At 39.9% G+C, this 11,087-nt stretch overlaps 1 protein-coding gene across 2 annotated transcripts in view; it reads right to left on the bottom strand.

The window, feature by feature from the left end:
* Positions 1 to 11,087, bottom strand: part of LOC101560596 (serine/threonine-protein phosphatase 4 regulatory subunit 1) — an 85,840-nt gene that overhangs the window by 37,173 nt on the left and 37,580 nt on the right. For both annotated transcript variants that reach the window (XM_023707526.1, XM_023707527.1), the window contains exons 4-5: positions 4,958 to 5,064; positions 3,526 to 3,668 (exon numbers count right to left, since the gene is read on the bottom strand). In XM_023707526.1, coding sequence (XP_023563294.1) covers positions 3,526 to 3,668; positions 4,958 to 5,064 — 250 coding nt within the window. The remainder of the gene's footprint in view (positions 1 to 3,525; positions 3,669 to 4,957; positions 5,065 to 11,087) is intronic.

Here is an 11,087-nt window from a genome sequence, read left to right as displayed (position 1 = left end):
GAGGGCAGGCAGTGCCTGATGTACCTCTTCAGAAGGAAAAAGCAGGTATCAGGCACCACATGAGATTCTAGAATCAGACTACACTTTCCGGTCTACTCTGGAACAGAGTATGTGGCAATGACAGATGATAAATATCAAGGCAGTAGTAATCTCCTAACCCAGCATATCATTTTCAAGAAAGTGCTGAAGGCACTGGGTGGGGTGGCACATGTCTGTAATCCCAGCATTCGGGAGGCTGAGGTAGGAGGATTGCTGTGCGTCTGAAGCTAGCCTGGGCTGCATAATGAGACCTTGCTATGTAGAATGAATGAATGAATAAATAAGTAAATAAATAAATAAATGTCTATAAAGGAAAAGGAGTACTCAATAGAAGAGCAAACCTGTATTCTTTACAATGTTCACTGCAATTTACAGTGGAAAAAAGCTGGAAAACATTCTAAGCATTGAACACAATTAAGGAGACGAAAATTATGAAGAAACAAAAGAAAATGTCTGCGGCCCAGAGATGAGCTTCCGGGGGTCAGGAAATCTGTCTTGCTAGTCTCTTTATCCCCAGGCACAGAGCGCATGCTCGGCTCCTAATGGGCACTCAGAAACTGTCGAAGAGCAAATGAATGAATGGAAGAAACTGCACCACGTTACAATTAGAACCTTGTGGAAAAAAATGCAAGCACCTGGAGAGGAAAATGTAAAAATAATCAAAATACTCATGTTAGCAGAGTGGAAATGGGATGACTCTTTGCTTATCTGAAAACTCCACTTAATCCTGCCACACTGTTCAACAATTAAAAATGAGAGCTGGCTTGTTTAAAAACAAAAAAACAAGCTTGGATCAAGGAAAAAATAAAAACCAAAATTGTAGAATTTCTTGAAAATACACCATATCATTAAAAATTAAGTACATTTCTCCTTTGTGGAAAGCCATCCTCAAATACACTGACACAAATAGGAATCATGCAAGGTTACTCCTTGTAGAAATTTTACAGAGGAAAGGACTAGAAATAACACCAGTGTTCAATAAACTATATTCTGTCCCCCTCATGGAGTATGACACCATGGGTAAAGGGGGGCAAAACAAAGCTCCCTAGATGGCTGTGGCCTGGAGTTCAGGGTATACCTGATAGAGAAAAGCAGGACAGAGCAGCAGAAGGCGTGTGGCATCGTGCACCTGAGAGAGGACAGGGCTAAGGAGCGTGAGGACAGTTTAAGAACAGTCAGATGAGAATAAGCCAAGACCCGAAGGAAACGGATACTTCCAGAGGAGAGAAAGAACAGGTGAGAGACAAAGGAAATGAGGTCAAACTTCTCTAAATATATTTTGCTTTAAGAGTTTTGATTCAGGAATTAAGTAGACACTTTAACTATAAATCACAGCACAAAATTAAAAGCTATTATCGAAATAAACAGACAGTCTTAAAACTAAACAGAGTGGTATATGCCTAGGGTACCAGCTTCTCAGAATGCTAAGGCAGGAGGAATAACCTTAGAAGTTCAAAGCCAGTCTGGGTAACAAAGATCTTTTTTCAAAAAAGAAAGGGAAGAAAGCACACGATCTACAATAATAAACAATTTAACATAACTCTGTGTGAAGTGGCGACTGAACTACAGAGATGGTTAATGCAAGTGATGTTTAAGCTTTTAAGTACAGGAACATAAATGTGACGGTGTGTCACTAGTGGCAGTGGCCTAAAGACAAAAAGAATGCCAAAGAACTCTTAAACTACATCCAGTAATCCTATCACAATGTTAGTAATAATTACTAGCATTTTTATTTTTGAGTACACACACATTCATGTCATTAAGAGGCAAGATCTGCCGGATGTAGTGGTACACACCTATAATCCCAGCACTCAAGAGGCTGAGGCAGGAGGACTGTTGAGAGTTCAAGATCAAGCTAGACTACAAAGTGAGCTCAAGGCCAGCCTGAAATGTAGTGAGACCCTGCCTCAAACAGACAAAAAGAAAGGAGGGGGAGGAGGGAGGAAAGGGAGGAGGAGGATGCGGTGGCAGTGGTGGCAGCAAGATTTATATCGTGTGATAGTATTATTATCATTTTTTAAAAAAAAATACAATTATAAAATCAAGGCGGTTAGGCGAAAGCCATACAATCTTACATTTGAGTTGGAAATACCAATATAAATTCATGAGGGATTTTGTTTAAAAAAAAAAGAAACTATTCCATCACTAGAAGCGGTCTCACTGCTATAGCTATGAGCACCTCCAGGACGTGTGTTCTGGTTTCCGACCATTTTCCCTATAAGTAACCTGGGCCCCTTGGAGAAATGGTCAACTTTAGGTAGAAGTGCACTATCAAAGCCTCTTCAGTCTTGTCAAAAAGACTCTGGAGCCAACCTAAGGGCTCCCACCGGTTAAGGCTGAAGGAATTCAATCATAAGAGATTCATACATTGACTAATCTCAACCTGTGGACTTCCCTTGTATTCTGATTTAACAGATCATCTGCAGGAAATACATTTATGAGAAAACTGGGACGTCTAACCAATGACTAGAGAGCATATTAAATAACGACTGGGGGTGCTGGGGAGATGGCTCAGTGGAATAAGCGCTTCCCTAGCAAGTGCAAGGATCTGAGTTCAATTCCCGGTTCCACCAAAAAAAATAAATGATTGGTATTTTTTTATAATTATAATAATAGCATTATTGTGTTTTAAAAAACAAGTATTTTTTAAGAGAACCATATTAAAATATTTACAATTAAAATGACAGAATATCTAGGAATAGCTTTTATCTGAGCTAGATTTTATCAAGGTAAGATAAAAACCATTGATCAAACATTAATGATCACTGAAGTGATGAAGGGTACTTGAGCATTCATCTTACTATTATCTCTACTGCTAAGTGAGTTAGAAATTTTCCATGATAAAAAATTAAAGGGGCCTGGCACAGTGGTGCATGCCTACAATCCCAGCACACAAGAGGCTGAGGCAGGAGGACCACTGCAAATTCCAGCCCATCCTGGGCACAGTGAGGTCAAGGCCAGCCTAAATTACCAAGTGAGACCCTGTCTCAAAAACAAACAACAGGGGCTGGTGAGATGGCTCAGTGGTCTAAAGCACCTACTTAGAATAAGCTTAGCAAAGCACAGGGACTGCAGTTCAATCCCCCAGCACCACTTGCCAACCAGCCCCGCCCCCTGGTGGGCTGAGCTGGCCACACACACACATACACACAAATAAATAAATTAAAAAAAAAAACAAACAAACAACAGCAAGGTGAAAAAAGTAAACAAAAAAAAAAAATGAAATGAAATGAGAAATCTGAGTCCATAAAGAGTGCTGCCTATCTTCCCATATGATGAGAAGGAGCTGTGCACAAACTGACCTTTTGTCCCTGAATCAATTAGTGGTAAGATGTATTTTCTAACTTATGAACATCAGCTAAATTAAGACTGAAGAAAACTTGCTAGAGATATCTTTTTCTTTTCTTTTTTCAGTATTAAGGATTGAACCCAGGGCCTCTTTCATTCTGAACAAGCATAAAGAGCTTAAGATGACAATTTTCAAACCTGATTGTCTGGGTCTGTAAGGTCCCTTACTACCACAGGTATGATATATTCAGAAAACACCACTGGAAAATCTGGTCTATTTTCTCGTAAAAAAGTAGCAATCGGAGGAATCTGTTCCAACAGCTCAATCCGCACTGTGGGCTCTACAGCAAGAGAAAATAGAGAAAGATTTATATTAAGAATAAGCCAAGAATCTTACATAGTATATACTGATAGTTTCTAGCTTTTCTTACTAAAATACTTCATCAAGGAAATTAGACAAATGCAGTTTAAAAATCATTTCCCATTTAGAGTATTTATGCCACAGACAGGCTTAAAAAGCTAATAAGCTATATGGCAATATAAAAACATAAAAAGAAGAGAGAATGACAACTCTATTATAACGAGCCACATATAAATCGAGGAAGGAGCAAGAAGTCTGCATGCTGGGCCAGCGTCCAAAAGCTATTACAACTAATGGCTTCTACGCGAGACCTATGGATTGTGCTTATTTAAATTCCAGCCAGAATGTATACATTATAAATAATTCTTTCATAAATGCACTCCCCCATAATCCACACATCCCAATTATTTCTAAGGCAAAGCATTAAACAAAAGAGCAGCTCCAGCTCCAATATACCACATTAAATTTAACACAAATATATAATTGCTGCAGCACTATAAATGGTGATTCATTTACAAAGAAAATCCATTTAAAGACTCAAAACATCCACTTGGGTCTTTTTAAAAGCGTTGTGTCGTATTCATATGAATATTTTAAACTAATATGGGAGCTATATGTAAGGCTTACTTTCCTATGTTCAGTTAAAATGGTCAAATCCTAAGGCCTATGATCTCCAAAACTTTGTGGAGCAGTTCGCCATTAATTACGAGTCCAGGGAAGGGGCTGCCGAGCAGCTGCCAGTATGAGCAACCCACCACTCATTTATCTTGCGGCCGTTACTAGGGGCTCAGGGGGAGCAGACAATGCCATAGCGTCTGCCATACAGCAATGTGCTTTTCTTCCAGAATAGCAATCATGGAGAAGTAGAAAGAGAAAGAAAAATCAAGATTAGCCCACAGAGATCATAGGTGAGAGAAACTAATGACTGGGATTGTTCTAATCCAAAGCACCTCTTTTGATTGGGTATTTCTTAGCAACCAATAGTCTGGCCAAACTCAGGAAACACAAAAGGCCTAACTGCCAGGGCAAATGGCATTCAGAGCCATTAGTCATTCTCGTTTCCTTTAAGAGAAAAAAAAAAAAGGAACAATTTGGTCATTTTAAAATAAGATATCCATTCGTCATGACAACATCCATTGATGGTCAGATATTGCTTAAAGTTGGTAGACTAATAAACAGATTTTTTTTTAATTTAGCTACTACTGATTCTATGTAATTTCTTAGAAATGTGCAAGTAAAAAACTAAAATTACATACTAATTGCACAAACCTGCATCTTCTGACAATCTGACTACAATCTCCATCACTGTTAAGAAGTCTTCTTCATTGTTACTGAAGTCCCGGAAGATATCAAGTAGTCCTCTGGCAATAATCTGACTATGGAGATAAGAAATGATACACAGTTATTTGGGTGACATTAACTAAAGGATGATAAATTCCAGAAACTGTTCTATAAGCCAATACATTGGCCAAAGGAGAGTCACAATCTCAGCCCAGGAAGACAGAGACCACCAAGGAACCCCGGAAGACCATCACTCCAATCTGGGTCGCAATTCTGTAGGAACTGAAAATCCATATCCTCCAGCCTGGCAGTCATTAGATTTTGAAATAGTCCTCTTGAGGTTTACTTTTTTTTTTTTTTTTTGGCTTTTTGAGACAAAATTTCCCTATGCAGTTCAGGCTGACCTTGAACTCACTCTGTAGCCCAGGCTGGCCTCAAACTCCCAGCGATCCTCCTGCCTCTGCCTCCCAAGTGCTGGGATCACAGGTGTGCACTACAACTTCCACCACTTCAAGCTCCTCTTGAAATAAAAGAAAACCATCTCTCCACTTTGCTAACTAACTATTCAGGCTCAGACAGACTTGTTTAAGCAAGGAAAAGGAACAACAGGCCCAGAGAGGCACCTGGTGGTTCTCTCAATGACTGAAAGTACAGATTATAAGCAACTAATTAACTTTTAAAATTCAGACATTTCCCCATTTAGTATTTTTACTTTCCCAACTTTCTGACCTCCAATGCTTGATTTGAAGGAATAAATAAAGCTACAGAGAGGCTTTCAGTGACAACCTGAAGGCTAAAGGATAGTCAGTGTCTGAGGCCCTAGAGCCTTAGCAACAGACAGGGAGACAGAGTGAGCCTGAAGCTGAGGAACAAAGAAAGGACAGATGGGTGTGTGTGTGTGTGTATGTGTGTGTGTGTGTGTGCACTCGCCACAACAGAGCAAGCAGCAGAAGAACCCAGAGCCTTGCACAGTACAGAGGTGGGTCTAGCCAGCAGGGAGAAAATGTGATGGCCCTGCAGGACCACGCAACTGGATCGTAGGCACGGTCCGAGTCGGCTACCAAAACTTCACTAAATGTAAATGTCCTACACTGCCAAAAAAAAAAAAAAAAAAAAAAGATTGACACAGTATATATACAAAAACCTAACTAGATATTGCTTGTAAGAAACACACTTTAAACATCAAAACCTGAGTAAAATAAAAGGATGAGCCAAGCATGGTGGTGCATGGATATAATCTTGGCACCAAGAGGCGGAGGTGGGATGGTGTCAGTCTGAATATCCCAGGCTACACGCTGAGTTCTAGGACAGTCTGGACTACACAGCAAGGCCCTGCCTGAAAAACAAACAAATAAATAAAAATAAAGGATGAAAAAAGATATGCTACGTTTCTAAATTTCAAAAGAAACTGAAATTTAGATAAAGCTTATCTCCAGGGATAAAGTCAGTATATAGTGATAAAAGGATAAACTTATAAAGAAGACATAATAATTTAAAATGCGTCTGTACTTAAGAATAGAGTTTCATAGCTCAGTAGAATAAGTGCTTGCCTGGCAAGTGCAGGGTCCTGAGTTCAATCCCTGCTACTGCAAAAAAAAAAAAAAAGAATACAGTTTTAAACTATGCAGCCAAAAATACTAAAATTGTAGAAGAAATAGTTAAAATTCAGTGTAAGAGTTCAGAAATTGACCCACACATATATATCAAGTGATTTTTCTTACTAGAGGGAACAAGGAAAGGATAATCTTCTAAAAAGGTGGTGCTATAAAAATATTCATATAGGAAAATGAACCTTAACTCTTAACATACACAAAAACTAATTCAAAATGAATTATAAATCATAAAACTTCCCAGAAAAATCTTTGTAACCTTAAGTTACAGTTCTTCTGACATCCTAAAATATACGACCCTTGAAAAAAAATTATCAAGTAGACTACATCAAAACTAAGAAACTGTGGGGAGACAGCTCAGCAGCATAAGTACCTGTCTGGCAAGTGCGAGGTCCTGAGTTCAATCCCTGACACATACACACAAAACAGCAACAGAATAGAGAAAATCTGACAATTCAGATACATAAGGAACATATAAATCACTCTTAATCTCTTACAACTCGATAATAATGAAATAACCTAATTTGTTAATATGTGTTCATAAATGTTCCCAGCTCTGCTATTCATAACCAACAAAAGTTGATTAACAATCTAAATATTTATCAACTGACAAATGGGTAAACAAAATACAACATATCCACTCAGTGGAATTCTGTTCAGCAATACAAAGGACTGCAGTTCTTTTTTTTTTCTTTGTCTTTTTGAGACAGGATCTTACTGGCGTTGAGCTCGCTCTGCAGCCGAGGCTGGCCTCATATACTCACATGGACCCTCCTGGGATTACAGGCGTGTGCCAGCACACCCAGCAGGACTGCACTTCTGATACATGCTATGTAACACAGATGAACCTTGAATAGAGCATGCTAAGTGCAAAAGTCACAGACCATGCTACTTGCTGTTTTGGTTTGGGTTTGGTACCGGGGACTGAACCTAGGCTTTGCATACTAAGCTACATCTCCAGCCTTTTAAATTTTTTTTTTTAAATTTTGATACAGGATCTTGACAAATTGCCCAGGATGTGCTCAAACTTGCAATCCTCTGGCCTCAGTCTTCCAGAGTGAGGGGATTATGGACATGGGTGTGCCATCATGTCCTACTAAGACCACATATTACAAGATTACATTTCTATAAAATGTTTAGGATAAGCAAATCACTGGAGACAGAACATAGGTTAGTGGTTGCCTAGGGCCACAGTAGGAGACTGAGGATGAACAGGTAATGACTGCTAAAAGAAACAGGATTTCTTCTTGAGAAGCAAAAAAATAAAATGCTTTAAAGTTCATTATGGTGATGCTGCACAGTTCTGTGAATATACTAAAAATTATCAACTTGTAAACTTCAAGGCAGTGAACTATGATATAGAAATTAAAGCTGTCATATTTTTAAAAAGTAAATGACTCTAACTTCCCATGTACAAATTCAGCCAAGAAATGTCACAAATCTTCAGGAAAATCACAGTGGGCCTTACTGATAACAGCTGGGCCACGTGGCCAAAGTCAGCATCCCCAGTAATAAACGTGTGCTCCTGATGTGGAGCAATGAGGATGCGCCACTGCTGGGGTGGGCAAGCCCGGATTTCATAACTTTGGTCTAGTGACAAGAAAATATGCAATATATTTTGAGAAACACTACCATTATTCTTATTATGTCAAGATCATCAAAGGTAGGGACAGACCAAGAATTTATCACACACTGAAGGAACTTAAAGAGACATGACAACTAAATACAACATGGTAGCCTAAGGGCCAGCAAAATAGCTCAGCAGACTAGGTACCTACTTAGACAAGTACAGAGACCAGGGTTCAATTCCTGGCATCACACACCACACCAGCTCCACCCTGGGGGCATGCTGAGCCAGCCACCGAGACCGGGAGTGGTGGTGTAAGCCTGTAATCCCAGCATTGGGAAGGCTGAAAACAGGAAGATCACTGAGTCCGAGCTGTGTCAGTGAGACCCTGTACCAAATACATTTTAAAAAAAAATTTAAATTAAAAAACATGGTATTCTGGAATACAAAAAAGCACAACAATGGAAAGACAAAGTTCAAGTCAAGTCTGTAGTTTCATTACTAGCATGGGACCAATGCCAATGTTAATTCCTTACTTTTGCTAAATGTAAATACCCTCTACTGTTGGACCTGTCCAGAGAAGTAGAAGGTATTGAGTGGCATCCTGGCCTCTACATACTAGGGCTAGTAACATCCCTGTTCCCCAGTGACATGACAACCAAAAATGTTACTCTGACAAGTGATATTGACAAAGATCCCATGGAGGCAAAATCACCCTGCCTGAGGAGTACATGAACAGAAAGTATAATGAAGCTCTCCTACCACAATTACAGCCCTACTATAATTTATTTCAAAACAAGAAACTTAAAGACAAAAAGAAAGCCCACAAAGATAAACTGAAGCTACTATGAGATAATAACAAACCACTAGAACTAAAATTATAATGACACACTAAGTTGGCTCAAAAGGAACCCACAGACATTGTTGGTAGGAATGCAAAATAGTGCAGGTGATTTGGAAGAGTCTGGCAGCTTTTCAAAAAGCTAAACAGACACTTATCATTCAACCCACCAATTTCACTTTGAGGTATTTACCCAAATGAAATGAGAACACATCCACAAAAAAGGAAGCACAAGAATGTTCAAATAAGCATTATTCACAGTAGCCACCAACTGGTAAATGATTAACAAAAGGCAGAACATTCACACAGTAGAAAACACTTGAAATGAAAAAGAACAAATTACTGGTAACAAGAGGTATGAGTTCTAGTGCATTTTGCTAAGGTAAAGAACCCACATACCTTAAGAGCACATGCTGTATGATTTCTTTAAATGAAATTCTGGTTTTTTGTTTTGTTTTTTTTTGTTTTTTTTTTTTTTGGTACAGGGTCTCACTACACAGCTCAGACTTGTAGTGATCCTCCTGTCTCAGCCTCCCCAGTGCTGAGATTACAGGCATGCGCCACCATGCCTGGTCTTGGTGGCCAGCTCAGCACGGGCCCAGCACAGCATGCGGTGCCATGGATTGAAGCCTGGTACTTGTGCTTGCTACTCAGGCACTTAAGACTGCTGTGCTATCTCCCCAGCCATATAAATTCTAGAAAAGTAAACCCTTCTGAAAATATTAAGAACCATGTCAATGGTTGCTTGGGCCCATGGCAGTGGCTGAGGGAGGGACAGACTGCAAAGAGGAAAACATGGGAACTTGCTGAGTGATGACAGTGGCTTATGGTAATAGAATGGTTGCATGACTATACACATGTACCTAAACTCGTCCACCTGGAGGCTTACAGAGAGTGAACTTTATGTTAGGTAAACCATAATTCAGTAAAGTGATCAGCAGTAGCCTTGGTGGCCTGCAGGTCTCAGTGTATAAGAAGAGGAACTACAGTTCTTGGCAAATATCCTTTAAGGAAGTGGGAGCTGGCACCTGCCTCTGCCCGCTTCTGTGTGCTTCCCTGAGCAAACAACACACCAGGACCTGTTCACATCATTCCTGGTCATGCATGTATTAGAGGATCAGTTGAAGTCAAAAACCCACCTTGAGGGCTGGGGAGACAGCTCAGTGGCATTAATACCTACCTGCCAAGCGCAGTGTCCTGAGTTCCATCCCCAGTACCAAAACAAACGAACAAACAAAAAACTCACCTTGATTTGCAGGAAAAGAAAACTAGAAATACACAATTCAAAGAGACAGTCCTTTCGCACAGCACATTACAGAGAGAAATCCATCAACTCAAGCCTGTCCACAGAGAAACTTATACCACCCTGGGGATGGCAGGTTAAGATCTGGCAGCCAGGCGGCTTGGGGAAGTCAAAAGAGACACTATAGAGAAAATCACTGATTACATTTCACTACAGCGCATTCATGTCAACCTCCCTTGGGAAATCAAGCAACTAAGATCCCCAATCTGCTTCTAAGGCCACAGAACAGATAGACAAATCTGCATCTAGCTTCAAGTGGTCACAAAGGACCTGCCCTCTTAAGGAAAAGAGACAAAAGGGATAAGGAACATACCCTGAAGCAGGGACAATTCAATGCAGTGAATAAGGATGGGAAAGAGCTAAAGGAAAACAAATTGGTTCACTGGAAACAATAGTTTGGAAAATCTGATGCTTTAATTTGGCATGACCAGGAGAGATGACCGTGGATAAGCACTATCAGCCTCAACACTTTCACTGTCAGTTATGTTAATGAGATAAGGAAGTCCCTCTAGAGAGATTCTTACCCTGCCCTCAAAGCCTGCCGTGAGGACCCTGTGAAACAGTGCACGGTAAGCTCCTAACACAGTACCTGGCACTACATGAGTCCTCCAGAATTTCAGCCATGACAGAGCAACATAAGCAGAGAGCTGCAAACAACCTTGTGCCCACCAACAAAGGAGAGCTTAAAGAAATTGGAACACATCTATACCTTGGCATATTTTGCAACCATTTTTTAAAAGTACCCCTATTTATGTAGCAAGTTACATGTCTATGATAAAGTAAATGAAAAACAAGAT

The sequence above is a fragment of the Octodon degus genome, unplaced genomic scaffold (assembly GCF_000260255.1).
Source record: "Octodon degus isolate 3935 unplaced genomic scaffold, OctDeg1.0 scaffold00296, whole genome shotgun sequence".
In the NCBI taxonomy this organism is placed as follows: Eukaryota; Metazoa; Chordata; class Mammalia; order Rodentia; family Octodontidae; genus Octodon; species Octodon degus.
This window is presented reverse-complemented; position numbering and strand designations above follow the sequence as displayed.